Raw genomic sequence first — 27,259 nt, forward strand, 5'->3', positions numbered from 1 at the left:
TTGTAAATTTAGTACTGTGTGATGTTCAGTAACATTGTCATTGTTATTTTTGCACATGTTGGTTGATCTTACCCATATGGAAAAGATATATATAAATCTTATAAAGTTTGTATCTGTCTTGTGTGAAACTTGTATGAAAAGCATACAAGAGTTAAAACAGATATAAGATCCCTTGAAAAATTATATAATGAAACTTGTATGTTTTGGATACTTACTAAAACAATATATGAAAGTAATGAGAAAGTGGCCACTTTCATGAGTAAATCATATAAGTTTTTACTATTCCTTTTCCATGGGTAACCTCTGACTATGACACATGGTTTCGCTTCTTTTTATGTGACATTGCCAAGTGATTGATACACAAACAATATGGGAATAAACTATGAGCAAAAAACCCTAAAACTTTTACAGTTCCGCCTCTGTAAAACACCACAATGGATTTTACATCAAACCACCAAGATGTGATTAAATTCACACTTTCAACTTTAATTCATGGAATTTTTTTTAATTAACTGTTCACGAATTACATTCATTTTTATAGTTTTCAGAGGCTCAAAAGAAATTGGAGAATTGACCAACAAGCGGTTTCATGGCCACCAGCACCCACTAACTCATAAACCCAAAACAAATTAAGCAGACAGAAGATGATTCAAGTGTTGAATTCGCATTTGGTAGCTGTTCAGTAGAACTCTCAATGTAATATAGTTCCAACGAGATGTCAGTGTGTAAGTGAGGGAGACCATCGTTAGTTTGAAAAATTTTCAGACTAACTAGTTGGTACAATCTGGTACATTCTTAAAATAAGAAACAATCGGGCCTGCTTAGTCATATCCCAAGGCCTGAAAGACCATGGAAGTGCTGTCATGAACTTAATCAAGAGGCTCCTTTATAAATGGAAATACAGAGGGTGTACAACAAGATCCAGCAAGGCCAAAATAAACTTTGTCATTAAACATCTAAAAGATGCTGCACAGCTCTAGAGAAAAAATATCTTTGGACAGAAAAAAAAAACAAGATTAAATTATACTGGAATGATGGGTAAAGAGAAGGAATGAAAGAAGCTCTGCACACCACATAATCTATGCTATGTCATGGACATGTGTGGCTGTTTTTTGATGACTGTTGATAGAAGTAGCAAGGCAGAACTGTACAGGGCTATACTCTGCTCAGATTCAGACAAATAGTAAGAAACTGTGTGGTGCTTCACGGTGCAAGAAAACAAACAAAACTGTTTTATTGTCCAAAACGTATTGACCTACATGTATATACTTTATTGAAATGTCTTTCTTCTTTGTCCTTCTGGTAAATTTTGCCTACAGTTTTGTTCTTTTTGCCCTCTGTACAGTGTGCTGTTCTTACACATTCACAACACAGTGTCTGTGGATCTCTCTGGTGTCTCACCCACACATATCAATTTGCCTCTGTGCCTTGCTCCTTTCTGTTGTCTCTCATCCCTTCTCACTCAGACTTCCCTCTGGTGGCGGCTTGGTTTTCATTCAGTCATCTTGTGCTCCTGGCATTTGTTGTGTCAAAGTGTTGTGAACTTGAGGCCTCTGGCTCTCTTTTCCCCACGTCCACTCCTTGTGCAACCCTTTTGATTCTGTTATTCTCACCCTGAATTTTCTCTGCTCTCACTTGTTGTATCATCTCATATCAGCTTTGCTTTTTCTAGTATTGCTCTGTCCTGGATCCATTCCTCTCAACGTAACTCCTGTCTCCTTGATCTTCTTTTCTCTGCTTCACAACACGAAATATAAGAAGCATAGCTCAAACACAGATTGTCGTGTCAAGGGACTACAGAGTTTAAATGTATGTTTTTGTGTGTGTAGGTGTCAGCGGCAGAGTATTTTTAGTTATTTATTGCTGATACATGTAGTAAACAAGTCTGGAAATAGCACTTGTCAGATATGAGGCAGTATCACATGCCATTACATTGAGTGTAATATTTCAAAATAAATAAAAAGACATTTAAGGAAGCACAAATTAAAAATAAGTTGATTTTGATTTATTACTGGGAACTATTGGTACTTTTTCTCCCTGGCAAAATCTTTGTAGTTAGAAGATGTTATGTTGGAAGCCTAATAATACACAGCTGTCTCTGTCTTAGAAGTCAAACTTCATCTGTTTATGGCACAAATAATAATAATAATAATAATAAATTTTATTTATGAGCGCCTTTCAAGTCACCCAAGGACACTTTACAATAGGATAAAACACTTAGTAAAACAATGGCAGAATAAGAACAATAAAATAAAGCACAAGATAAAATGAACAAACAGTGGATTCACAGTGAATATGCAGATTTGAACAGATGAGTTTTGAGTTGGGATTTAAACTGGGGGAGAGAACCAATATTTCTTATTTCAGGGGGCAGAGAATTCCACAACCTGGGAGCAGAGCAGCTGAAAGCTCTGCTTCCCATGGTGGTGAGGCGGAAGGAAGGTACAGTAAGCTGGACAGAAGAAGAAGAACGAAGTGAACGGGCAGAACAAGTGGTGGTTAACAGGTCAGAAAGGTAAGAAGGAGCGAGGTTATGAATGGCCTTGAAGGTGAGCAGAAGAAGAACAGGTCAGTTTTATACCGTGCAGTAACAGAATACACTGGCATACATGTATTTTTTGTAGTGCTAAAAAAGATAATATAATTCACACTGTGTGCAAACAAAGGTAGTACATGAAGCTACAGGTGAAAGTAGAAAAGTGTCATTGTATGAACAAAAACTTGGACATGTCCAGATATGTCGGGGTTCTGGGGACAGCAGTTTAAAGAAACATTTCCAGACTTCCCTTTCCCCAGTCACCACCTTTAGCTCCTTTGGGGGAAATCCAAGGCCTTCCAAGGAAAGCCAAGAGAAATAATATCCTCAGTAGGGCTGCCACAAACGATTATTTTGATAGTCGACTAGTCACCAATTATTTTTGCGATTAGTCGACTAATCAGATCATGCATCCATTGGACGTAAAACGTACAGCTTATTGCACCAGCAGCATCTGCTCTTATATAACTATCATTAGCTTACAGCTTTAAGTGTTTCAGGTATGTGCTAACTAAAAATAAAGACAAGATGATAGTTTATTAAATTTTATTGAAATTTGCAGATTGTTTCGGTGAAGTTTAATAAACTCCTTGCTATCTAAAATATAACAGGACACCGGAGTATATTCTCCAGCATCTCACACTTCTGATAATCAGCTGTCTGCTTGACGTTTATTCAGCTGTGTAAAAACTATAATTTTAATCTCAGCCAAACCGATTTACTCAGGAACAAATAAAACACTAAAAAAAGCCAAACAATAACATTTTAAGTTATCTAAGTGACTTATATATCATGTTTAACCTGAGTAGCGAAAGACGGCGGTGGGTTTGAAAACGATTAGCCGGGAGTCCGGTGTTCTCACGGCTCTAGTGAGCCTAGCCCCCGGCTAGCTATCGAGCTAGTGGGTAACAGACGTCTCCGAAAACGTCGGAGCGCTTTTGAAAATATGTGGTGTCTTGATAAACTGAGCAGATATTTGAGGTTTCCACAGCTACATTCTCGCCTAAAAATATGTTAAGCGTTTATTTTGTGACCCAGAAAGCATAATAAGAGTAACATTAAAACTAACTAGCTGCCGCCATTGTTGGAAACTGAGCTGGGCTGCGCTATGAATTCTGGGACACAGCTTCTTCTTCTTCGGGGTTTAACGGCAGCTGGCATCCTTGTACATGCAGTGCTGCCATCTTCTGTTTCAGTCCGTTATTACACTCTTAAATCCTACTACTTATTCCTGCGTCTTTTGTGATCTTACAAAGCTTCAAACGACGCGTCGAATATTAAATCAGTCGTCGACGATTTTGATAGTCGACATAATCATGACTAGTCGACTAATCGTGGCAGCCCTAATCCTCAGCATGCCCCGGTGTGCCTTTGGGTCGCCTCCCAGTTTGATGTGGTCGAAACACCTATTCAAGGAGTCATCCACGAGGCATCCAAGCCAAACATTTGAACAACCTCAACTATAGCTCTTTTAATTTAATCTGAAGCTATCCCAGATGACTCAGGTCTGCACCTTATTTTTAAGAGGAAAGCCAGGCACCCTTCAAAGAAATTGAATTTCTTCCATTTGAATCCACAATGTTATACTTTCTGTCACTACCCACAGCTCTAGGATATAGGATATATATATATATATATATATATAGGATATAGGATATAGGTTTGGTACAACATCTGTATCACTGCAGAAAATACCCCAATCTGTCTGTAAATTTCCATCCCTGCCCCACTCGTGAATAAGACCACCTCAGCTCAGCATCTCCACTTACGGCAGAAGTTCATTTACAACCCAGAGTGGGCACTACACACCTTCTCAGTTTATAAATTAGGCACAAAATGCTGTCTATTGCTTGTGTTCCTGAATATACTACTAACGTAATCACTTGTTCATGTTAGCAATCACAAATGTTTAAGTAATGCATTTAAATTACTTATCAAAGCATGTATGTTTGTCTTGAAAAAGTGGAAGTTCAGTGTGGCAAACATTGTTTTTAAACTTAAACCATGATTCTTTTGTAAACCTAACTTGAAGTGCCTAACACCAACAAGCCCTCTGTAGTGCCTAAACCTAACCAAGTTGTTTCCAAGGTGTAAACTTAATCAAGTTATTGTTAATGCCTAAACTTAAACACACAACATATTAGGTAATTAATAATGTGAGAAGTAGTTATAACATCTATAACATGCAAATGATGCATGAGTTAAACTTGGGTTTCTAGCATGAGAAGCAAGCTGACTCTATAAAAGTTAAGTACAGAGTCAGCAATGAAGGTCAAAACCCACTGGGAATAGCTCTAACTTATTTCCAGTATAGTGAACCAAGCTCCCACATCAACAATACAAAATACTCTGAATGTAGCCCCCATAGTTTAGCCTAAAGGATGAAGTTCATGAAACACTTGGTTGGACAAACTCCAACACACCTTTGAATATCTGTGAAAGGGTAAGGAGCTGTGCAGTGCTCAGTTTAAGATTCAGTTAAGGAGTGGACTGGCCTCTCCTCTACCCAGGTGTAGACTGTCACAGTGAGTTTGTTGCTCTTAAAGTTGGAACACATCTATTTCCACCTCCTTGTAAAGAGCCTAAAGCCAGTTTCAGTAGCCAGGAACTATCAAAGCCTCTTACATTATATGTTGTAGGGGGTATTCTGACCTTCATAGGGTTTGTCAAGCCAAATTGGTCCTTTCTGAAGATCCAGACTGTGATTCCAAATTATGTTAGCAATAAGGATTCAGGAAATCGACCCTGGAGTCATGGAGTCGGGCCTGAGGGAAGGGCTTGTCATTTTGAGGATCACCATAAGCAGCAAGATTTGACACTCTTCATGTAGTCTTATCATGGTCACACTGTATTCTTCATAAATCCATCCATTAATCAACAAACTCTCCTTTCTTGTTTTACTAGGTCTGGTGGAAAACGTACACTGTAAAAACTGTGATTGGGGTTAATTAGAATCTAATAGGAGAGTAATAGTAATTATTACTCAGTAAAAACGTGTATGAGTAGTTTTAATCAAATCTAAGCAAAATTCAACAATTTTGAGATGTTCAGTTATTTAAATTTACACAGTTTTGTTTGGGGTAAATTCAGCAATGGTTTGTTGAGTAGATTTAAAAAAAATGTTTGAGTACTAAAAAAATTTAAGAAATCTAATAGATTTAACTGATGAAAGCATTTTCATTTTAATCATTGAACACTTCCGCCCATAATCCTTTGTGCCACGTGCAGGACACACGCGCTTCATGAGTGGACATCTCCATTTTGTCAGAGGTAAGACTTCTTAATTTGTTCAAATATAAGACACGGTTTAAACAATAACGTATATCGGTTTTGAGTAAAGGTTTTAAACAGTATGATACGTCGAAATTTTATTAATAATCATCACTGTAATGATAGTATCGTATTTTTACACAAATGGCAGTTAGTGGACTGCTAGCACAAGGTCACTTTCCAAGCCTTCACGACTGTGTTACTGAACAGCTTTAACTAACCACATGTTTTACCGTATTAAAAAATATCAACGGTATATTCCGATGAGTTTTAACGTCTTTCATCCACGTTTAAAAGTTCATGAAAAGGTTTTGCGGTCAGTTGTGAGTGATTTTGTCAGCCACAGTCAGTTTTTCGAACTCCAGTTTCCAATAATGGCGGCCGCTACTAAGTTTTAAAATTACTCTTAGTAATCTTTCTGGGTCACAAAATAAACTTTTAACATATTTTCAGGCGCGAAAGTAGCTGTGTAAACATCAAATATCTGCTCGGTTTATCAAGATATCGCATGTTTGCAAAAGTGCTTCGACGTTTTCGGAGCATCTGCTACCCACCAGCTCGACAGCTAGCCGGGAGCTCGAGGGTCACTGAAGCCGCTGAGAACGGCACAACTGCCGGCACATCATTTTCAGATCACCGCGGGGTTTCGCTACTCAGTTTAAACGTAATGTATAAGTCACTTAGACAACCTAAAAATGTTATTGTTTGGTTTTTTTCAGTGTTTTATTTGTCCGTGAGTAAATCGGTTTGGCTGAGATTAAAGTTATTAGATTAGATTAGATAAAATAAAACTTTATTAATCCCCCGGGTGGGTTCCTCCTTGGTTTTTACACAGCTGACTAAACGTCAAAAATGATAATGTTGCTTTCCTTTCAGGTAATGGAAGATCCCTCAACTTAAATTCACCTGATCAGCATGGGATTGAAGTTGCAGGCTATCATAGCCAAGGTATTTTCCACAGACATTTCAGCTTGGAATTTTATTTAAAGAATTTTTTTGTCAAATTTCATTTGCATGGTGCACAGCTCCACTAATTTGTTTGCATGTTTTTGTCAGTGCAAGAGGACGCCAGGACGTCACTGATATAATTAACAACACAATTATGGGTTTCATGTTTTAATTGTATTTTAAATACATGTCTATTCTTAGTAAAAAAAACAAACAAAAAACAAACAAAAAAACACAAGTACAGGTATTGCTGGGTTTTTGTTTTGTCCCAAGAAGGAAAAACCCTTTCTGACGAACATAAACTAAATTAGATAAAAAAAAACTAAATGACTAAATTAATGTAATTTACTAAAACGACACATTTAAAGATTGAACCTGTCAAGCATGTTGACAATACCTTTGTGTTGACTGTCAGCACCCAGGCATGTGCATTAACATCAGCTAATTATCGCACATAATGCTCCATGTGATGATAATTTGATATTTAACAGTTTTTTTTAATACTGCCAATTCTCACAGTTTTGTCTTAATAAATGGTCACTTATCTGATGGTAATTTTTGGAATTCTTGCTCATTTTCAGTCACCAAGCAATCCTAGCAATAACATAACCAGAAATCTGGTTATTCAGTGCTTGATGGTGTACCTTGGGGAGTCCATTGATCAACTGATCAAAGAGTACAGTGTAAGTGTTGAAGTAGAAACATTATTCTGTTTTTGTTATTCATATGTGTTTGTCAAGTTTCAAATAATTTGAGGCATTATCATGTTTTATTTGTCATTCAGCTACAGGATGTGTCCAGGAAATATTTCATGTGTGCAACTACAGTCAGAAAACCCATGTGTTTGTTGTTTCAGGATGCTGATGAGGATGGTGTGTCACAAGATCTTTCTGAACAGAGGATGAAAATCTACAAAATCAAGGCTGTTGGATCTGAGGAGGATGACATTGGCATTGTGCTGGAGGGTGTGAGAGTTATGCCTGCTCTGGGCAATTTTCCAAGAGCATGTGCAATGCTGGTTGGATTGACATATGCAGTCGATCTTGCCTATCCCAAAGAGCTAAAATACACCTTGGAAGTATTCCAGAAACTTTTCCTTGAACTGGATTGTGCTAAGCTCTCACCAAAAGTGAACAGCCTCAAGAACAAGTTATTGGCTTAAGTGAGGACTCTGAAAGAATGAAAGGGAAGTAAGCTCACTGAAAACCTTTGGTTTGTCTTTGTTAGATGCAGCTATCTTTTCAGTTTTTAAGTTAATTTCATCTTATTCATATCTTACCCAAATGACCTGCAATGTGTCAGGCTGTATTTGTGCTCTTCATTTTAATTTTGTTTTTTATTACCTACAAGTTTCTTAGGAATATTCTGTTTGAAAGGCAGCAAATTGGAGGAATCACTAGTGAAGCTTTTCTTTGTTTATAGTGTATGTTACTATAAAACATTAGTTTAAAACAACTTTAAAATTTAACAGAAGTGCAGTCCTGTAGCTGTAGAAATGTTACTTCCTCTTACATGTGTCTTAGATTTTCTCAGGTTAAACATCCAAATTGGGATAAAAGGTTGATTTACATTATTGATATTCCATGTACATGAGTGAAAAACCTTTGTTCTACAGTTATATTGAGTGATTCAATTTAACAAAAGATTGACAAACTAAAGTTTTTGTTTGTCAATCATAAATAAGTAACAGAGATAAAGGAAACGGTAAAGGATATTCAAATTTCAGGTTCATGTTGATATTACAGTCTAAAGATTAATTTCTTTTTTACAAAACTGGTTTACATTCATGCAGTTTATGTTGCTGTTGCTCTGTACACAAAGCTGTGTGATAAACTGTTTATGACACTAAAACAAATTTACAGCAGAGGAATGTATTTAGGAGATCAGGAGATTGTTGATGAGAATTCAGTGTATACGAGCAGAAAAATGTTATATTATAAATTACTGTGTTTTATTTTCCACAATAAAACAAATTACTGTTTTGATGTTTTCTTTGTGAAATTGATTCATTTTACTCAGAAAATAAGTAAAATTCATTTCATTTTCTCTTATTATTCAGTCATTATTTTTAAGGTTTATTTGGAAAATTATTGAATCCAATTTGAGTTTTACTGAAAAAACAAGAAGATTTCATTTCTTTGTAATGGATATTTTAGGAAGTTTTTACTAAACCTTTGCCAGATAGTTAGTAAATTCAAAGTAATTTTTCTCAGAGTCTTATTTCATATCAATTATTTTTTTTGGTAAAGTTGGTCAATTTCAACCTTCAGTTTGAGATTTTGACCCTAAATCCAACACATATTTACAGTTTAATTCTATTAATATCTACTTTTGTTTTCTATTTGAATTTAATTAACATTTTCTCTACATTTTACATAAATCTTTTGAAATTAAAATCTACTTAATTATTTCAAGTGTCACTTTGTTGCCATAACTTTTTTAAGTAACCTCTAGTCACAGTTTTTACAGTGTATCACTCATACGACATGCATTACAAACTTTTATTGATTACTTTTAGGTGACTCAGGATTCCTGCCTGTTTGCACTACATTTTTTCAGGGTCTTGGCAAATGGGTTTGTTTAGATACAATACATAGGACACTAAAGTATTATTACAATTACATGTTAAGGACCTATGTACTTAAATAGAAAACGTTTATCATTTAAAATTACTGATCGCTTACATTTTTAGTCAATTCAGCAGCACTTGTGTGTTCACTATAACCATCAACACAAGAAGCTACTTTTCAGCTGCTCCCTTATTCACAAGAGGTCGCCACAGCAGGGAGCTTCGCATTCTTGATTCGGCAGAGTTTTTACACCGGATGGCCTTCCTGACGCAACCCTAAAGGGATTTGTTTCTCCTCCTGGGATCAAACTATGGAGCCACTCGCAACCATCAACACAAGAAAACAATTTTTCTGTGTCTGAAGAGGATGTGCCTTCCCAGTACAATCATTTCTGTTTTGGCTGATGGTGTGGGTCAAACCCTCCTCGCCTGTGTTCAATTGCTTTATCTGGAACTGAGTGTAAGAGGGAGAGGTGGTACCACACTACTCTGCCGACCGTTTCCGTCACCGTGATGATTCTTAAGGGCTTTACACGTTTTTTGCACATTATATTTCATGTGCCGTTCACATAGAACACATTCAGTTTTTCCAGATCAAGCTCAGTTTTTATGATTTTTCACATGTGAATGAACAGATTGGTCAAAGACACACAGCTCGCTGACATTATTCCGCTGCCTCCTCAGATGTGGTTCTGCCAACAGGAGGCGCTCTGCCAACAAAAGCTTAAACTGCCCCACGGACATCCTGAAATATGTACGAAAGCAGCCGTAATACAGCTTCAACTCCTGGATTAAACCATAAATTTCTCTCTGCTTTTTTTGAGAATTGGATGAACCCAGACTCTCAATCTCCTCCTTTTCTCGTTAAGAAACATCAGGACAAGTTTAATTTTTTTCATGTTTTGCAAAAACCCAACACTTTGTGGGCTTGAACATAAGACAGTTCAAGAATCCTCTTACCCACAATCTGGTCATAAATCAAGCTTCCTTGCTTCTCCTCCTCATCACTACCTGGACCTCCAGACATCTGCGACTCACACTTAGCCCGCCTGCCCGCTCTCCACCTGGTTCCCGTGGATACCCACCTGCTGACCCAGTACACCTTCCATGTTCTGCCTCGCCACATTCTCAAGTAAGACTCAATTTGTTTCAGGTTATGCACCAACTAACTATATTCATTCCCTGGGCAACAAATTAACTCTCATTCTTTCCTCTGGCAGAGCTCCTGTGATCCCTCACGCGTTGAAGTGGTTCTGGTTCCCCAGCTGTAAACCCTTATTTGGTCATTTTCTTTCCAATAAATCTCTCTTAGTTAAAAGACTCTGCATTTCGAATGTATCCAAACAGCCCAGCATTATGACAGCACAAGCACAAAATTTCAATAGTAGAAGACAGTTACTGTTGTCTATCAGTTAAAATCAACACCAAATAAACAAGGTAAATATGTTAAAAGAAAATCTTCTAAAGTGAGCATGCAAAGCAGTCAATTCACCCTGTAATAATACTGTAGCCCAGATCTAAATTATGAGTTAAAGAATAAGCACAACGTCAGTTCCAAATCAGTTAGCGTACTGTGTAAAATGTGCACAAAGAGTGCATTGATTGACAAATCCCATATCCTATTCAAAGAAGAACATAGAAAACCAGAGACATTTAACAATTTCTTATATATTTTAGTATGACATGAAAAAAATAGCATATTTTGAATTTATTGGCGGCAACAGGTTTTTTAAAAAAAATTGAGAGGGGCAACAAAAAGCTGGAAAAGTAAGTGGCAATAAAAAGAAACAACTGGAGGAACATTTTGTAACTAATTAGGTTATGTAGAAATAGGTAATTAAAGGCAGAGTTTTTAGAACTAAAGATCAGCAGAGGTTTACCAATCTACAAAAAAATGCATCTATTTCTGAGCATAAAATGGTGAAGATTTTGAATATCTCATCATTCACAGTACATAATATCAAAAAAAAAAAACCATTCTTAGAATCTGGAGAAAACTCTGTGCACAAAGAATAATTCTGACAATCAGTATAGGATGCCCTCAGGCAGTACCGTGTTAAGAACAAGCATGTTTCTGTCATGGTAATCCCTGCATGTAGGAACACATCCAAAAGTGGTCACTGTGTGACCACAAATGCAGTTTAAAGCTCTATCATGCAAAGAAGAAGCCATGCATGAACATTTCCCTGGAAAACTGCCATCTTCTCTGGGCCAAAGCTCATTTAAAATAGATTGGGACAAAATGGAAAACTGTTCTGTGGTCAGACAAATCAAAATTTAAAATTCTTTTTTGGAAAACATATACACAGCATCCTCTGGACTGAAGAGAAATTGCTACTTGCACATTGGGAAAGGCACCATCGGTGCTGAAAGGACTGATGGTGAGCAACATATACGCCCATTCAGCCGACGTCTTTTTCAGGGAAGGCATGTCATATTCCATCAAGACGATGCTAAACCACATTTTGCATCTACAGCACGGCTTTGTAGTTAAAGAGTCCATGTGCTGAACTTGCCTGCCTACAATACAGATCTTTCAGTTACTGAAAACATTTGGCTCGTCATTACAAAAACAACAACAACCAAAAAAAAAAAAGTCCAGCCGCTGGTTTCCACATTTCCCAGATGTTTTGGGGCTGTTCTTAAAAGAAGAGAGGATGCTTCACAGTGGAAAACATGTTCCTGTCACATGCTGCTGCCGTCAAATGCCAAAATAACCTACGTTTTTTCATAAGATGGTACATTTACTAAAAACAACATGGATTTTTAAAAATTGAAATTTTTGTAAATCTGCATTCTGTTTTTATTTTTATTTTACACAGTGTGCGAACTGTATAAGAACCGGGTTTGTAGAAGACGTGCTGGCTAGACTGCGCATTTTTCTTTTATGCAGTCTGTTATTAAAACCGGAAGGTCTTGGTCAGTCACCACTGGAGAGCAGGATTAACCAGACAGTACGCCAGCTGGGGTTCATTTCTAGCCTCGCATGGATTCCTGGCTTCTTGCCATGCTTCCTTAAACACTTACATTTTCAAATAGCACACTCTAAATAACATGTGAAATTCCAGTAGTTTTTGCAAATATTATATCATCTAATCATAACTTCTTTTTTTGTTTTTTTTAATGCAGTTATACTATTGATAGGAATGCAGCCTTCTGTAACTATGTGTAATGCTGCTATTTTGAGAAGGTCTAGCAACTAATCAGTAGCTGAGTTTGTGTAACTGTCAGTGTGTGTGCACTTAAGCCAGCAGGTCACCTGCAGGTGCAGTCTATTCAATTTAGCAGGTTTAGGCGAAAACCAGGTTACCAGTCAGACATTGTTTAGTCAACACACATCACATAGCAAAAAATGCACACACCATGATGCTAACAGTAGCTGGAGGAAAATGACATTGTTATGAGGCGTTAGCGCAATATTTTGCCATTTGAATCAATGGCAATTTGAATCAGTTCCTTCTATCAAAAACCTTTTTTGCAGCTGCAATGGTGGCTCATGATTTTTTTTCCCACAATGTCCTCTAGTCTGGCATTTTAACCAGTCATCAAGCAGCCATAATGGCTGCAACTGTTTGTCCATTGTTAGCACACCCAAGGTTTTTCAAACCAGATGAAGTCAGTTATTCTGCTTTGATTTTGTTCAGGTGTTTGTCTGACAAGTCAGAGCATAAAAAAACAACAAAAGCACAAAATATAAATATGAAACAGGTTAATTCTGTGGACAGTTTTTGGACTTGAAAAATGCATCTCAGTAGGCTCTTCTTGTAGATCTTAAAAGGCTGCTTTAAGTGACTCCCCCTCCCCAGTTGAGCCGAGCTCGGAACAAATGCCAAGCAAAATATGCTTATGATTGGATTTGTATGTTTGCAACTGTGCTTTTCGTGTACAAGAAGGTGATGTAATCCGAGGAAGTTGTGGGTGTCTGTGTGTGTAGGCATCCACTACTTCAGCAAAGCAACACAAAAAAGTGTGTTCACACTGTTTATGTTTGGAACCGTTTAGTCAAGCTCTTGAGCCCTTTCTCTTTGAGTTTGGTTCAATTGGAGGGTGAGAGAAAAACCCACAGGAACACTGAACACCCACTGCAGAGGCCACATGAAAATGTGAGGCTCAATCCTTTATAAGGTGAACTCACTTTGATTTATGACACACATCTGAGGTCCACCTGTGGGATGAAATGCAATTTACATTTCTTTTTCTTGCACAAACTGAACAGAATAAAGTCATGATACAAGAAGCTCATTACAAGTTCATGCAAATTGAATCTGTGTTTATTCTCTTCTAAGCCATAATAGTTTACATTATCTCACAAATTAGTATAGAAAGTTCTGGTAGCTCGGCAACCAAACAAAAATTCATTCTTTCTTTTTTGTATATAAAATATTCTTTATTCAAACCATACACAGCTGCACTACAATACGATAGATAAGTCAGCAGGTTTCTCATTACTAATGCATATCAGACATTAGTAGTTGAAATTTTAAAGATACGTGGTTCTAAAAGTCTAAAAGTGAACTTGTCAAAACAATTCATGTTTTTTTATTTTAGAGTTAAATTTTTTAGTCACGTTCATCAGTATTTTATGGCAGAGAGAGGAAAAATAGTACCAGAGTGACTGGGTGGGGCTATAAACGGACAGCAAAATCAAATATGCAAAGAAATGGATAGAAACGAGTAGTAGAGGAAGAGAAAAATGTTAAGTGTAGCTTCTCTCTTTCACGTGTTGCACTGTTTTCTCCAGAAAATCCAGAGAGAGGGCATATAGCTTGCTTTTAGATTAATGAATCAGCATCCAAATCCCCCGGGAAAAGCGCTACAAAAACAATTTGACAATTATTTTTCTCCTCCCCTGTACCTTTTAATAGAAGCAAACGCACACACACATATTTTTGACTATATTTTTAAAGGAAGAATTGTTCTTCATACTTTCATATTTTTGACATACTGTCATATGTCTGTTAAATCCACATAAGCAGGTTACTGTGAGGAGTAATACAGGATGTTGGAAAATATGTAGACACTGAAATAACATTATATAACATTATAACATTAGTGTTTCTCTCTGCCAATTCTCTTATAAATTCCATTTCCTCTTATTTAACTTAGAATAAGCAATGAGAGTTTCTCACTGTAAATACTGTCATAGGTGCTGCAAAGTATTTTTAATTGGCTGCACCGATCCTTCATGCGCAAACAATTTGACATTCTTTTTCACCTTTCCTGCTAACTCTCTTGTTTTTCAATAGCGTCCCCTATTGTAATCGTGGGAGTGCAAGCAATGCACAAGACAAAGTAGGAGATTAAACAAATATCAAACCTCTTATATTTTCTTTTTTTCTTTAATGCTAACATTGATCTCAAGTACCTGTATCTTTTTCTTTGTATCGCTATCTCTCGTTCACTTTTTCTCCAAACTCTCAGTATAATCGGAAAAGTTGAAGCACGCAATCCAAGAGAAAGTAAAAATGTATTCTGTTCCCAGTGGTTCTGTGAAGCTGCCGGGATGCCTTTCACATGTTAAAAAGGAGTCCTGATTTTGAGCTGCTTTTGCACACATCAGTTGCAGTCTCATCATCATCTCACTGTCTTCTCTTTTGTTTTGTTTTCAATTTGGTTTTATTCATCTCATTATTAAATACAGTAAATGATGTTCTCTATAAGTCAGTTTGATTGGCACCATGCAAAAATAACTGTCAGTCAAGAGCTGGTTGTCTTGGTAGTGGTTCTTAAACTCAACTCTTCTATAAAGAAAATGAGCTGCAAATAGAGAACTCCAAATCACATGTTTAGAGCGAATTACTTCAGACCAGATGTAAACTTTCACCTTCTTCTTTCTTTTCTTCTCTGTAAGCATCTGCTTTGTTTCTTCACTTTATCTCCTGCTATTTAAACATGCAGTTAATTACTTGCAAAACTGCAAAATGGATGCAGGCTAAACATGTGCTTCATATTTTTTCATATTTTTTTAGCATATTCTGAACTTTTACTTCAGTAAGCACTGCTTTTTGGCATTGGTGGCTGCTATTAGTCAGGGTTAGCAAAGCTTTAAAGCAGATCTATTATTGTTCGACTCAGACATAAATAAACAGACATAAATAAACTCTCATTCAATGTAGAATGTAATCAAAAAATAGGAAAGTCTGATTTTTAGGCCACTCAAGCCTACTATCAGCATAATGCTAGGCTAAATATTGTATAATGTTAGCTTATAGCTGTTGTTGCTGTTTAGCTGGCTTGTTGTCAATTGTCTGCAGGTGGGAAGTCTAATTTGCTGACAGTAAGTGTTTGTATCCAGGATAAATAAGCATGTTTATGCAGGTTTTCGTGTGTTAGAGCCTTCACTTCAGTTCAGGAGTCGCAGCTTAGGGTGAGGAGGAAGAGAATGAGATTTTATCCAGATACCTGTCACGTTCACTTTTTGGTGAAGAGGACCCCTTCTCATAAAATAAAAAAAAGGCATGATCCATCATATCTTGAGTCTGAAGGTGCAGACACAAATCAAAATTTGCCTCCTCAGTAAGGAAGATCACTATTGGCTGTCCTAAAAGTCACTAGAAGTGGCTACATGATGTCATCGCCTAATTTGCATAATTGGTCATGCTTATGTAATTGTAGCCTACGCTGTAGGAGAGAGAAATAACATCGTGGAAGAGACATAAAGTGAGTAAAAACATCTTAAATGCATTTAGAATATAAATATATATAAATATAAATTTCTTTTAGCAATTATTTTTTTCAACGTCACAATTCCAACCCTCCTCCTTCATCCAGGCTTGGCACCGACAAAAGTGCCTCGAATAGGCACTCTGGCTGAGTTACTTTTTTGTGTGTGTGTTTTTAAGTAGTTTTAAACCTTGTGATCCACAAAAAGTATCAGTAAAAAAAGAACTGACTGCGTTACAGTCAGGGTGGGAGCAGCGGCTTTGCTCATGCACGATTCATTTGCAATTTGGATGCATAGAGGTCAACATTTCCTTCTCTGACAGCAGCTGGGGGCGACTGCTGTGTGAAGACTATCCGCACCTCGCCCATGTGTGCCCATGGCAGCAACTGCTTGTTGAGAGTAAGAGTGAAACGTGCTTTCATGTATAAAAGTCATCATAAGTCTCCAATAACACCAGCAAAAGTTGCCAGATTTGTCGCTAGTCACTTTTTAGAAAAAAAAAGTTGCTAAGGGGGTCTGAAAACCCGCTAAATATAGCGACAAAGTTGCTAAGTTGGCAACACTGGTCTCTAGCCACATACATAAAACGCAATTAGAAATAGATATCGCTGTCACATTATTAACAATGGTGGGATAACACGGCAGCTTCAACAAACTGGAACCTACTCTAGGTTTATAAAAAATGTGTTGGAAAATTACACAGTGATTATTGTATATTTATGAGAATTCATGTTAACGCCTTATTTTGAGACACCAATTGCAAGTGTCCTAGTTTGTAAGTTGACCACTGATCATTGGTTAATAGTTAAATGTTTCAAAATAATAAAAAAAAGTTGTTTTTTTTGCTATAATAGATTTGATAAAATGCTAACAAACTGCATGGGGAAAGAATGTGTGATTGGTATTGTAGATGCAAGGTGAAGTAGTACATTTTTAGGTACTTTACCACCTCTGTGATGTTATTATATAGTCGGTTATTTAATGGACCCCCTGCAGAGTCATTTGTAATTCTTTTGTTGAGGATAATGCATGCACTGCTGATATTTGACTGTTGTCTTCTGACATCCTCTGATATTTTTGTTATATTGTCTTCACACTTGAGGTGAGTACAGATAAGCTTAGAATGCAAGCGTTTATACACCTACACATGCTGGGTTGAATGTGTTCTCTGTTTTCAGTCGATTTAGTGAGGCTTATGTGTCTCTGCAAATGGAAATGGACGTCAGTATGTGGTAAAATTCATTTTAGAGGATCTTACCCATGTGGCAAGATGAATACAGCTGGCAGCTGGCTCAGGCAATGGGATTATCAACAGTGAAAACATCTTGTTGTACGTAATGGGCTATAAGGGATAAGCATCATGAAAAAATAAAAAAGCACAAGCAAACCTCTAATGACCAAGAAGATTTTTTTGTTCTTCTTTACGTAAAATGCTGATGAAGGCATTAGAATATAATTTGCTATATATACACATCTGTACACCACATTGTAATTTAACTGGACCACATGCAACAGTCACCAACATGTTCAAAACTAGAATAAAACGAAACTATTAGATGAGTGAATAATCGCTGTTGGTGTGTTATTTTAGAGAACACAGACAAAGAAAATGTGAGTTACAGTGAATCTAACTACTCTGTTCGCTCCATGGGTAAACTCCTATACAGTTTAGTTCCAACCAACTCTGATTATTTATATCTTGGTTATAAAGGAGAAACAAACAGAATAATCACAGCAGTCTATTATATCCAAAACAAACCTACACTGCTACTAATAACTGTTGCCATGAATCAACGCGTGTGTGACACAATGATACAAAAAAGGTCCACGAGCAGCATACGTCTCCCATAACACAGGTGTGCACCAGTTAGTGACCATCTGGGAACCACAAAGTCACTAAGGGAAAATGTACACTGTCCAACCACTTACAAGTGCTGTGAAATTGATTGCTAAAGTCGCAGTCAGGCTGGCCAAGAGATCGGTAACTGACCCCCCCTCTGGTAAACTGCTGGTCATTACACATAATTTGTGTATTCTGCTACCAGTTGGGGAGACGTTTCTGACATTTCTGAATGCTGCTGGCAGTCACTAGAGTAGCACTCTGAAAACCTTCTTGTGATTGCTTTGGTTGCTAACAGGTTCCTGTGGTTGTCTGTAATTTGCATAGCTGCAAACATTAGAAGAGAGTTTTGGTACAGCATCCTCTTTGTGACTAACCTGACATCAACCAGCAGCCACCTGCAAATAGTCAGCAAATACGTATTTGCCTCCTGACCATTACAAACTCATCTGTCTGCTTGTTTGATTGACACTTTACACAGCATTAACAGGGTGCTTCAAAATAAATGATGATCCCAATAATAAACATCAAAATTTAAACATCAAAATTTACCCATAAGGCTTTGTGAATCTTTTCATGGAAGGCAGAAATGACATGAAAGGCAGTCTAACTTAGCTTGCTGCTGATATTTTAACATCACACACACTGACTCAAAGCCAGGTCTCAGACAGACGAATAAAACTCCTTGCATGCATAAACATAGCTGCTGAGCTATAGAAACATATTGTGAAGATGCCATTTTACTTCTGGCATCTACTTAACACATTATTGCATTTGCACATTCTGTCACTACATCCTCTCTGCATGTCTATGCATATTTATTGCATTATTATTTTAAGCAACTCTGGCACAAACTGCTGATGAAACTGTGTGTGTTTCTGCTTGTGTTACAGCTCCATACTGTGTGTTCCTTCCCAGCAAACTCATGAGAATAGCCTCTATACCCCGAGCAGTGATGTCACTGTCTCAATGGATCCTTTGGGTCTCTTACGCAACATGTACACATGCAGGCTGTGTTTGCTTTTTTGGTAGCTGAAACCTTTTTAAGTGATTTGTTAAAATTTCAGGATCAGGGCATTGTGTCAGATGTTACTACTATTACTGTAGTCATGTGGAACTTTAAAATTCAAATTTTGAATAAAAGGAAAAAAGTAAAATAAAGAGAATGAAACTATACATACAAATTAAAAGTAAATCTTTATGTTTTGATCTGGAGCAATAGTTCTTCAGGCTTTTTCACTAAATTTCTCTCCAGTCCTTGTATCTGGCCATTTTCTAAGCAATATCTTTTTGGTTAAATCATTTAACACTTATCTATAAATCATTGAGGCATAAAGTTTCTTTAGTGTAAGCGCCTAAAAAACTATCTACAGCAAAACTTCAGCAAAGACCTGATACAAATTTTTGGTTCAAATCACCATATGTACAGAGGAGGTCAGGAAAGAGCTACAATAGTGAGTGTCTACAGTCGAGTGGCATGTATGTCCAACATCACCTTGGCAGTTTTTCAACTGGGTCTGATGAGCAACTAAAGACTACGTCAACTTCTTTCACACCAATAATTCATGCAGAGCACTATGTCAAATACTGTTCTAGGCAGTAAATAACTTTGACAGTAAGTTTCTCTGGTTGAATCTGAAAAAGTAGGAGGAAAATCTATAACTTAACAAACATTGTACAGTTTCCACACCTGCTGTGATAATACCACTGCTGCCCATAGCAAGCAATACTATAAGTAAACCTAAATCTTTTTCATATACAGTTTCTTTTCTATAAACTACTCATTTTATTTAAAACTGTGTCTGTCCCAAACTTCAGATGTTTATTTTACTCTTGTCTGACTTATGTCTTTGTTATTTTACTTTATCTTGCTGTCTTTACACTGTACCTCCCTCCCTCTCTCTGTTGCTGATGACCTAGATTTTCACCGTGTTCTAGCGCAGTCCCTCTCTCCTGACACACACTGCCGTACCTACTGTATGTTTTATTAATGACTGAGCTGAAGAAAAGGTTGGTGCAAAACAATAAGGGGACCCTATGAACACAAAATATTATGCACATGTCTTGCCTATACATGTGCATTCACACCCCCTGCCTCAGGTCCATGATACATGTACATGTACAATTCAGTGGAAAACCTTTGAACCTTGTTGTGGACGTTATCCTCAGTTAATGTGATAAAAGTCAGACTGTCAAAACAACCATACAAAACAAAAATACATATATTTATATTGATTACTATACACGAAAAGTAAATAAATAAATAAACCCACCAGTTCACGAGTTGAAGAAATATCAAAACAAAATCTTATCTCATTCTTTGTTTAGAGAAAAAAAATTCAAATGACCCAAGACTTGAAAATTAAAGGTTGTTGTATGCTGGGCAAAGTTTTGATGCCACTGTAGCGCTATCACTACACATGAGCAGAAATCATATAGGCACTGTTTTGAATGATGGACCACAAAAGCAAAACCATTATAATTCTATGATGCATCCTTGGTTGAAACGGTGAAGTTTGAATTCCTCCAAGGGAAAAATCAAGGTTGGGAGGCAGTACATGAAATCGGACCAAGGAAAGAATATGAAATGACCTAAAAACACATAATTGCAGGTGCAAGTCCTTACATTAGGTCTCAGTCACACAGGCCTCGAGATTGGTTAGCGACCATCTGGTAACCACAGGTCATGAGGGAAAATGTGTTTTCCTTGAGTGGTTGTGACTGGCTGTTGCTGGCAGTCATAGTGAAATTGTTTGCCAAAGCTTCGGTTATACAGGCCTAGAGACTGGTCGCTGGCCCCCTGGGAAAAGCCAGTGTATTCCAGAATCGTATGGGGAGTGGTTTCTGTATCCGGTCTTTAAGTCTGACGTCATTAGCTGTTTCTAGTTCCAAACTTCGCTTCAGGTCCCGAAGTCAAACGTACACTAAGGCATCACTGTGTAATGCCTTACACAACTGTGTAAATTCTTTCATCTTCAATAAAATGATCAGTGTGGCTGCTCTACCAGGTGTAATAATTACCTTTAAAAACTAGGCATCCATGAAAACTGAATTTATGTCATTTAACTGAGTTAGAAGTTAGCAGGAAGTTAACTCGCTAGCTTCCACCTAAACATAATATGCCATGTTCTGACTGAGGGATTTGTAAAAAAAAAATTAAAATAAAAACCTACAGCTCTGCTATCACTTCCGACATAAATGAAGGCAGAAAACTAAACAGCAGTGGCGTTTGTAGGGTTACTGAAGTTGGCTAGCATGATGTGCTAGCGACATAGCTATGTTAAGCGTAATATAAACACAGTGAAGCGGAAGGATGAATGCTAACTTTTTTCCACTCGATAAAAGTTAAAGTGAGGGTTCCCAATGGTTAGGGACAAACGCAGTTGCATTGCAGGATGCTGTAAACGGACCAAACTTCAGTTAGGAGAACAACTGAGATTATCCAATTCAATTCAATTTTATTTATATAGCACCAAATCACATCAACAGTCGCATAAAGGCGCTTTATATTGTGGGGTAGACCCTACAATAATACATACAGAGAAAAACCCAACAATCAAATGACCCCCTATGAGCAAGCACTTTGGCAACAGTGGGAAGGAAAAACTCCCTGTGAGAGACAGTGAGAGAAGGAAGACACAGATCCATCCACAATACGAGGTTAGGTTAAATTACTACTGCATGGGCTGAGCTGTAGTTACATTGTAAGGTTTAAAAACTGAGCTTTAAAATTAATAGTGGTAATAAAAAACCAAGAGACATTATCAGTGATCACTGCCTATTTTAGGGGCTTCCTGAGCACTTGGCAACAACGGGAAGGAAAAACTCCCTTTTAACTGGAAGAAACCTCCAGCAGAATGTGAAATTATGGAAGAGAGAGCTGAAGTTTAATGATTGCTAATGATTAAATACAGTAGAAGTGTATGAATGCACAGACAGTTGAAAGGGATGGTTAAAGAAGAAACACTCATCACAGAAAGCTCCCAGTAGCCTACTTCAGAAATGACTAAGTGATGTCTTGTATTTCAAAAAGTCTTTACACAAAGTAAAAGTTGTGACCTTTGAAGTGTATTGGTTACAGCAGTAAGGCAAAACTTTTACTTTGATGGCAAAAATTCAGTTTCCTGTTTGTGTTGCACTTTTTCTAATTTCACTACTGATGCAGCACCTTATATCGCTTTGGGATCAAATCGTGATAGGAGCCTACAGAAACCACTCACCAACCCATCAGGAATGAAATACACATTTTTGGCTGGTGACTTGAGGTTGCCATGGGGCCAGCAATTGGTCACTAGGCCCAAGGGACTTAGGTCTCAGAAGCAAGGTGGGAAGAGACAGCAGCTCAGTAACAACAGCACACGAAGAGGAGCTCAAACACAGAAAAGTAGTCTATACTGGACACAATGTTTGGATCAAACTCAGAGCAGAGTCATAAGTTATTCAGTGACAAAAGTACAGATCCTCTGCTGTGGTGGAAAGCAAATGAGGCAAGGTTTCCCTCTCTGGCTGTTCTATCAAAGTCTTATTTATGTGTACTTTCCACATCAACACCTTTCAAGCATCTCCTCTCCACAGGTGGACAACGTCTCCTTGGAAAGATTTTCAGAGCAGGTGGACATGTTTGACATTGTAATACATTCTAATATACATCTGTGTTAGTAGACCATGTACCATGATTTTACTGCCTTACTTTTTTCTTTAATGTTAGACTAGAGACCTTTGTTCACCTTTACCTTTATGGGTTAGGGTGAGTTAGTATGGAATGACACTTCATAGGATTTTCATAACTGATCCAGCAGTACCTTGTCAGGCACTGTGTGTCCAACAAAGGCCCGCAATTCACTCCCATCATTGTAATCGCTCAAATCATCACTTCAGTTCACTCAGCTGCACTCGTGTCCTGATCCATTAGGCACTACAAGCATATTATGTTAAAAAGGTCAAGTATCGCAACTCCTTTTAATCATTTTACCCGTTTTGCACGAATCGTTCTAAAATCCTCTTAACATCATGGTGCTTGCATTCACCATAATAGCTGGTGAGTGTGGGAGTGGCAGGGCATTGCACATCATGCCAAGTAAAGTAAAATACACCGTGGCCAGTTTATACACTTTGTATATTGCAACGTCTTCAAATAACATTACTGCTGTTTATGTTGATATAGTTTGGTGCCACATCATATAAGCTGTTTCTTGAAAGTCTGTGGCAGTGCTTGCATAAGTAGTCTGTCACACTGATGATTGCAACTTCCAACACTAAATATTATGCTGTAGTTTGAAAGTACACATTACTATGAGGTTGAAATTACATATAGCAGTGGTTGACTTGTAGAGACAGCTCACTGAAGCACAGTGGTTTGGTAGTAACCACTAAGAAGGTGCTGCGTTTGAATCCACGAGTTGGCTTGAGTCTTTCTGTGTGGAGTTTGTTCTCCTTGTGCCTCTGTGGGTTCTCTATTGTTGTTCTGGCTTCCTCCCACAATCAGTAGACATGTTTGTTAGTTTAACTGGTGATTTTATATTGCTGTAAGTGTGAATAAATGTCTGTCTCTCTGTGTTACCGGTGACAGACCGGTGACCTGATGGGATGTGCGCTGTCTCTCACATCTTAACAGCTGAGTAAGATTCCAGCCCAACAGTAACTCTGAGCTTGATAAGTAAAAGGATGGATCGATGGATACATTTCACTACGAAATAGTAGAAAAAAAAAGAAATAGTAAAAACAGCAATTTTAATGTGTAAAACAGAGGAGTTGCTTGACTACTCCTTTGTGCTTAAAGGCTTCATAAAATTCATGGTAACACAGCATTTATAAGAGCATGAAAAATGAAAAAAAAAAAAAAAAAGATGTTAAAAGTCTTATATCCATTATGTATAGTAGGCTTAGTTTTTTCTTCCATTTACAGTAAAAATTCCAGATTGTGATTCATGGTGAGAACAAGCCCCAAGTTAATTAAAGGGCAAAACTCAAATACATTTTTATGAAAAAACAAAAACCTTTAATTAAGTTATTTTAGAGATAGTCAGTAAAATCATATTTTTCTTTTTCAAGACATAAAGCAACATCATAAGACAATATAAAACATCATTATATTAAGAAAACATGAATCGTAATTCCATATAGCCTTGTATTAGAATTATGAGACAATATTAATATCATATCTATTTGAAAGATTCAGAAATCAATTCAATGTTATTTTGTGCACCGACCTCAGTAATCATCTTTATTACTTTTCAAATATGACACTACTGACAGCATGAGACTATTGTACACCAAGTTCTGAAAGTCCCTCACCATCAGGTCCTACCCGCTGACAATATTTTTTTGTACTTAAAGCTGAAAATGATCAAGACACAATAAACATTTTTCACCTTTGGGTGATTGAAAAAACAACAACACTTTTACTTAAAGCAGATCTTTTGCTTAGAAATATTGATTTCAGCATGTTTCTTAGCTGACATTCTGTTGGATCTTAGAGTGGTAAGTGTTAGTTTTTAGACCGTGTTAAACTCTTTGAACTTGAAAGGCTCTGCAGTGGAAGCAACAAGAAGCCGAAGATCTGTCTCTGGTGGACAATGCAGCCTCAGTCCCAGAGGAGCCCTTTGACACCTGTGCTGCAGCTGTAAAACATTGTGTCATCTCTACACTGCCAAAATGGATGCCAAGATGAAATATCAAGCAGTGATCAAAGCAGAGATCCTGTCAGCTCTGCAGTCTCAAAGGTCACATCAGTACATAATAGAATAATATGTCTTTGAGGAAGGGTGTGAGATGAGGATACGGACAACAGCGGTGGAAAGACTAATTGTGAAATAAAAGTTTGAGGGGTTACAGAGGAGCTTGGTTCAGATAAGAGGAGTGAGTATGGCAAGGACAAGGTATCTATCAGAAATCATGACACTGCCAAGACTGTGAACACACTCTGTTAGTTTTTAAACACAAAATGAGAGTAAAAAAGTTGCAGACCAGTCAGACTTTGGTTGATTTAACTGTTGTCTTTTCAAACTGACAAAGCAAATACTTATTTTACACAACAAAAGATGAGTATTTTTACTTAAGTGAACAACAGGGCTGTGTTCATCAAATGCTGACAGATCTGGAGATTTGTTCAAGTATGAAACTGTCTATTTTGCAGCTCACAGATGGTACGGTGTCTAGCAAAAACAGACTAACAAAAAAAGGACTGGCATCATGTCCAGCTGCCTCACTGAGCCTTTGGACACATCAGCGCTGGATACAATCACTGCTTGTCAGCTCTCACACACGCAAATCTAAATGCCAGGTCAGACTGACATTGGCCTGTAATTTCCCCTGCTAACTGAGCTGAGCTCTTCCTTTCTTATCATTCTGACTGGAAATATAACAGCATGCTTAAGAGATTATTGGCTAATCCTGGTGAAAATGTAATATTCAGGGAAACAGAAAACACCTTAAGAAGTTTTTGCTCAGTATGTCACAAGAGTTCTTCTTCAGTGTAAATGATCAAGGACAGATAAAAGATGGCAGCCAGACCAAGGTATCAACATTAGCATCTTTCCAGATCTCCACAATGTAAAAGCCTAACAGGGCTGAGCATTTTATGCTGTGACATAATAAAGGACAGAGTCAAGAGACAGACAATTAAGGGACATGTACAACTTTTAAAAAGTAGAAAGGAAAATTTAAAGGAAAGCAAGGACTCTACTTGTAAAACTAGATTTCACTAAATTAATATCTTCCTCCATCCTAGTTATTAATTATATTAATAATTGGTGGTAGTTAATGGACCAGTACTGTTCATTAATTAAAAGAATAGTTTCTGCCTCTCTAATAAATTCATGCTAATAGGCTACAAAACTAATTCATGGTCTTTGGTTCAGAGCACACAATACACATTCTCTGCTTTTCTATCATTATCTATATTAGGCGAAAAAAATACTCGCCACAATCATTTCACATCTTGATTACTAGATGAAAAAAGACAGAAGGAAGAGGTCAAATGAACAGACCACACAGCTTTTTCTTTTCTTTTACTCCACTAGACTTTCAGGTTTCAGGACTTTTATTACAGACAGTAAAATTTCAACTCACTGGTAGGAAACATAATAATAATAGCTGATACAGATAAGAGCCTCTAGGTGTTTTAGCTCCTCCAAATTTGGTGGCTTAGTTCCTGATCTCGTAATGGTCTACCAGAGTTCATGCACAAGACACAAATAAATACAGAGATTTTTTTTCCTTATAATAAAATTACTGTTACTTTTCATGTACACTAGATATACATGAATAAAATAAACTGGGTAACCCAAGGCTAAAATAATCTGTTTAGTTTTACACTATTATGTATTAAGACCTATACTTTCAGTGATCGGAGGTTGAACTATCACTATACTGTAATGTTTGACCTTAAATATTTTATGTTTAAATATTTATTTTTATTCATTGCTTAGTTTATTTATTTATATTTTCCATATTAAAGCAAATACATTTCTGGGTCACATAGGATTAAAAAAATGCTTCTTTAGCAGTGCAAGAGGTGGAAGGACTGAGATTGTGAAAGGACCCAATCAACAAGCACTTAAAAATAAGAGAAGAGTTTATGCCTTGAGGCAGGAGTGGCAGAGGGATCCTTTAGACAAAAAGAAACATCCAAATAAATGAGCTTTTACTCTGGAAGAATTGATCAGAGGGTGATATGTTTACTTTATTAGGTTACACTGATATTTAGCAATATTGATCATGATGTTGGTGTTTTTAGTATTTTATTCTGATGAGTCATTTAGAAAGCCAGAATCTATAATGCAAACTGTTTTTTTTCCTGTTTTTCTTATATGTTAGGACAAAATAATGATGACTAACCAACTGGATATAGTCGTCGTAGACTATGTCTATGACATATTGTTCCCTTGCTACTCAGAGAACCCCTTGGATTCTATCTATCTATCTATCTATCTATCTATCTATCTATCTATCTATCTATCTATCTATCTATCTATCTATCTATCTATCTATCTATCTATCTATCTATCTATCTATCTATCTATCTATCTATCTGGTATACACTACCAGTCAAAAGTTTGCACACCTTCTCATTCATTGTTTTTTCTTAATTTTTACTACTTTCTACATTGTAGATAGGGGAGACCGGGGATAGTTGTAACGTGGGTCAGTTGTAACACTTCCAATTTCTCCATTCAGGGCTAAGTTTCAAATGATGTGACTCATCCTGTGCATGCCCAATTCAGTTCTGCTATCACATGTGAAAAATCAGCACATTTTGTCAAACACAGACAATTTAACACGAAAAAAAGTAATTTGTATGCCAAAAAGTAAGTTTTTCTACTTTATTTCAATTTCTAATAGCATTATTTGCTTTTCAGTTAAATTCATCAAACCTAAATTATGTTATTTGTACGTCTATGGGGATATATTCTGTGTAGGTCTTTAGTGCTA

At 37.0% G+C, this 27,259-nt stretch overlaps 1 protein-coding gene across 1 annotated transcript; it reads left to right on the forward strand.

Moving 5' to 3' along the window:
- Positions 1-5,790: 5,790 nt before the first annotated feature.
- LOC146693938 (uncharacterized) lies at positions 5,791-8,739 on the forward strand. Its single transcript, XM_085429948.1, has 4 exons — positions 5,791-5,806; positions 6,683-6,754; positions 7,336-7,437; positions 7,611-8,739. The coding sequence occupies exons 2-4, from the start codon at positions 6,722-6,724 to the stop codon at positions 7,914-7,916; spliced, it is 441 nt and encodes a 146-aa protein (XP_085286074.1). The 5' UTR covers positions 5,791-5,806; positions 6,683-6,721; the 3' UTR covers positions 7,917-8,739.
- The last annotated feature ends 18,520 nt before the right edge of the window (positions 8,740-27,259 follow it).

The sequence above is a fragment of the Copadichromis virginalis genome, linkage group LG14 (assembly GCF_057382275.1).
Source record: "Copadichromis virginalis isolate Kocher_CV1m ecotype Utaka linkage group LG14, C_Virginalis_male_GT1.1, whole genome shotgun sequence".
Taxonomy (NCBI): Eukaryota; Metazoa; Chordata; class Actinopteri; order Cichliformes; family Cichlidae; genus Copadichromis; species Copadichromis virginalis.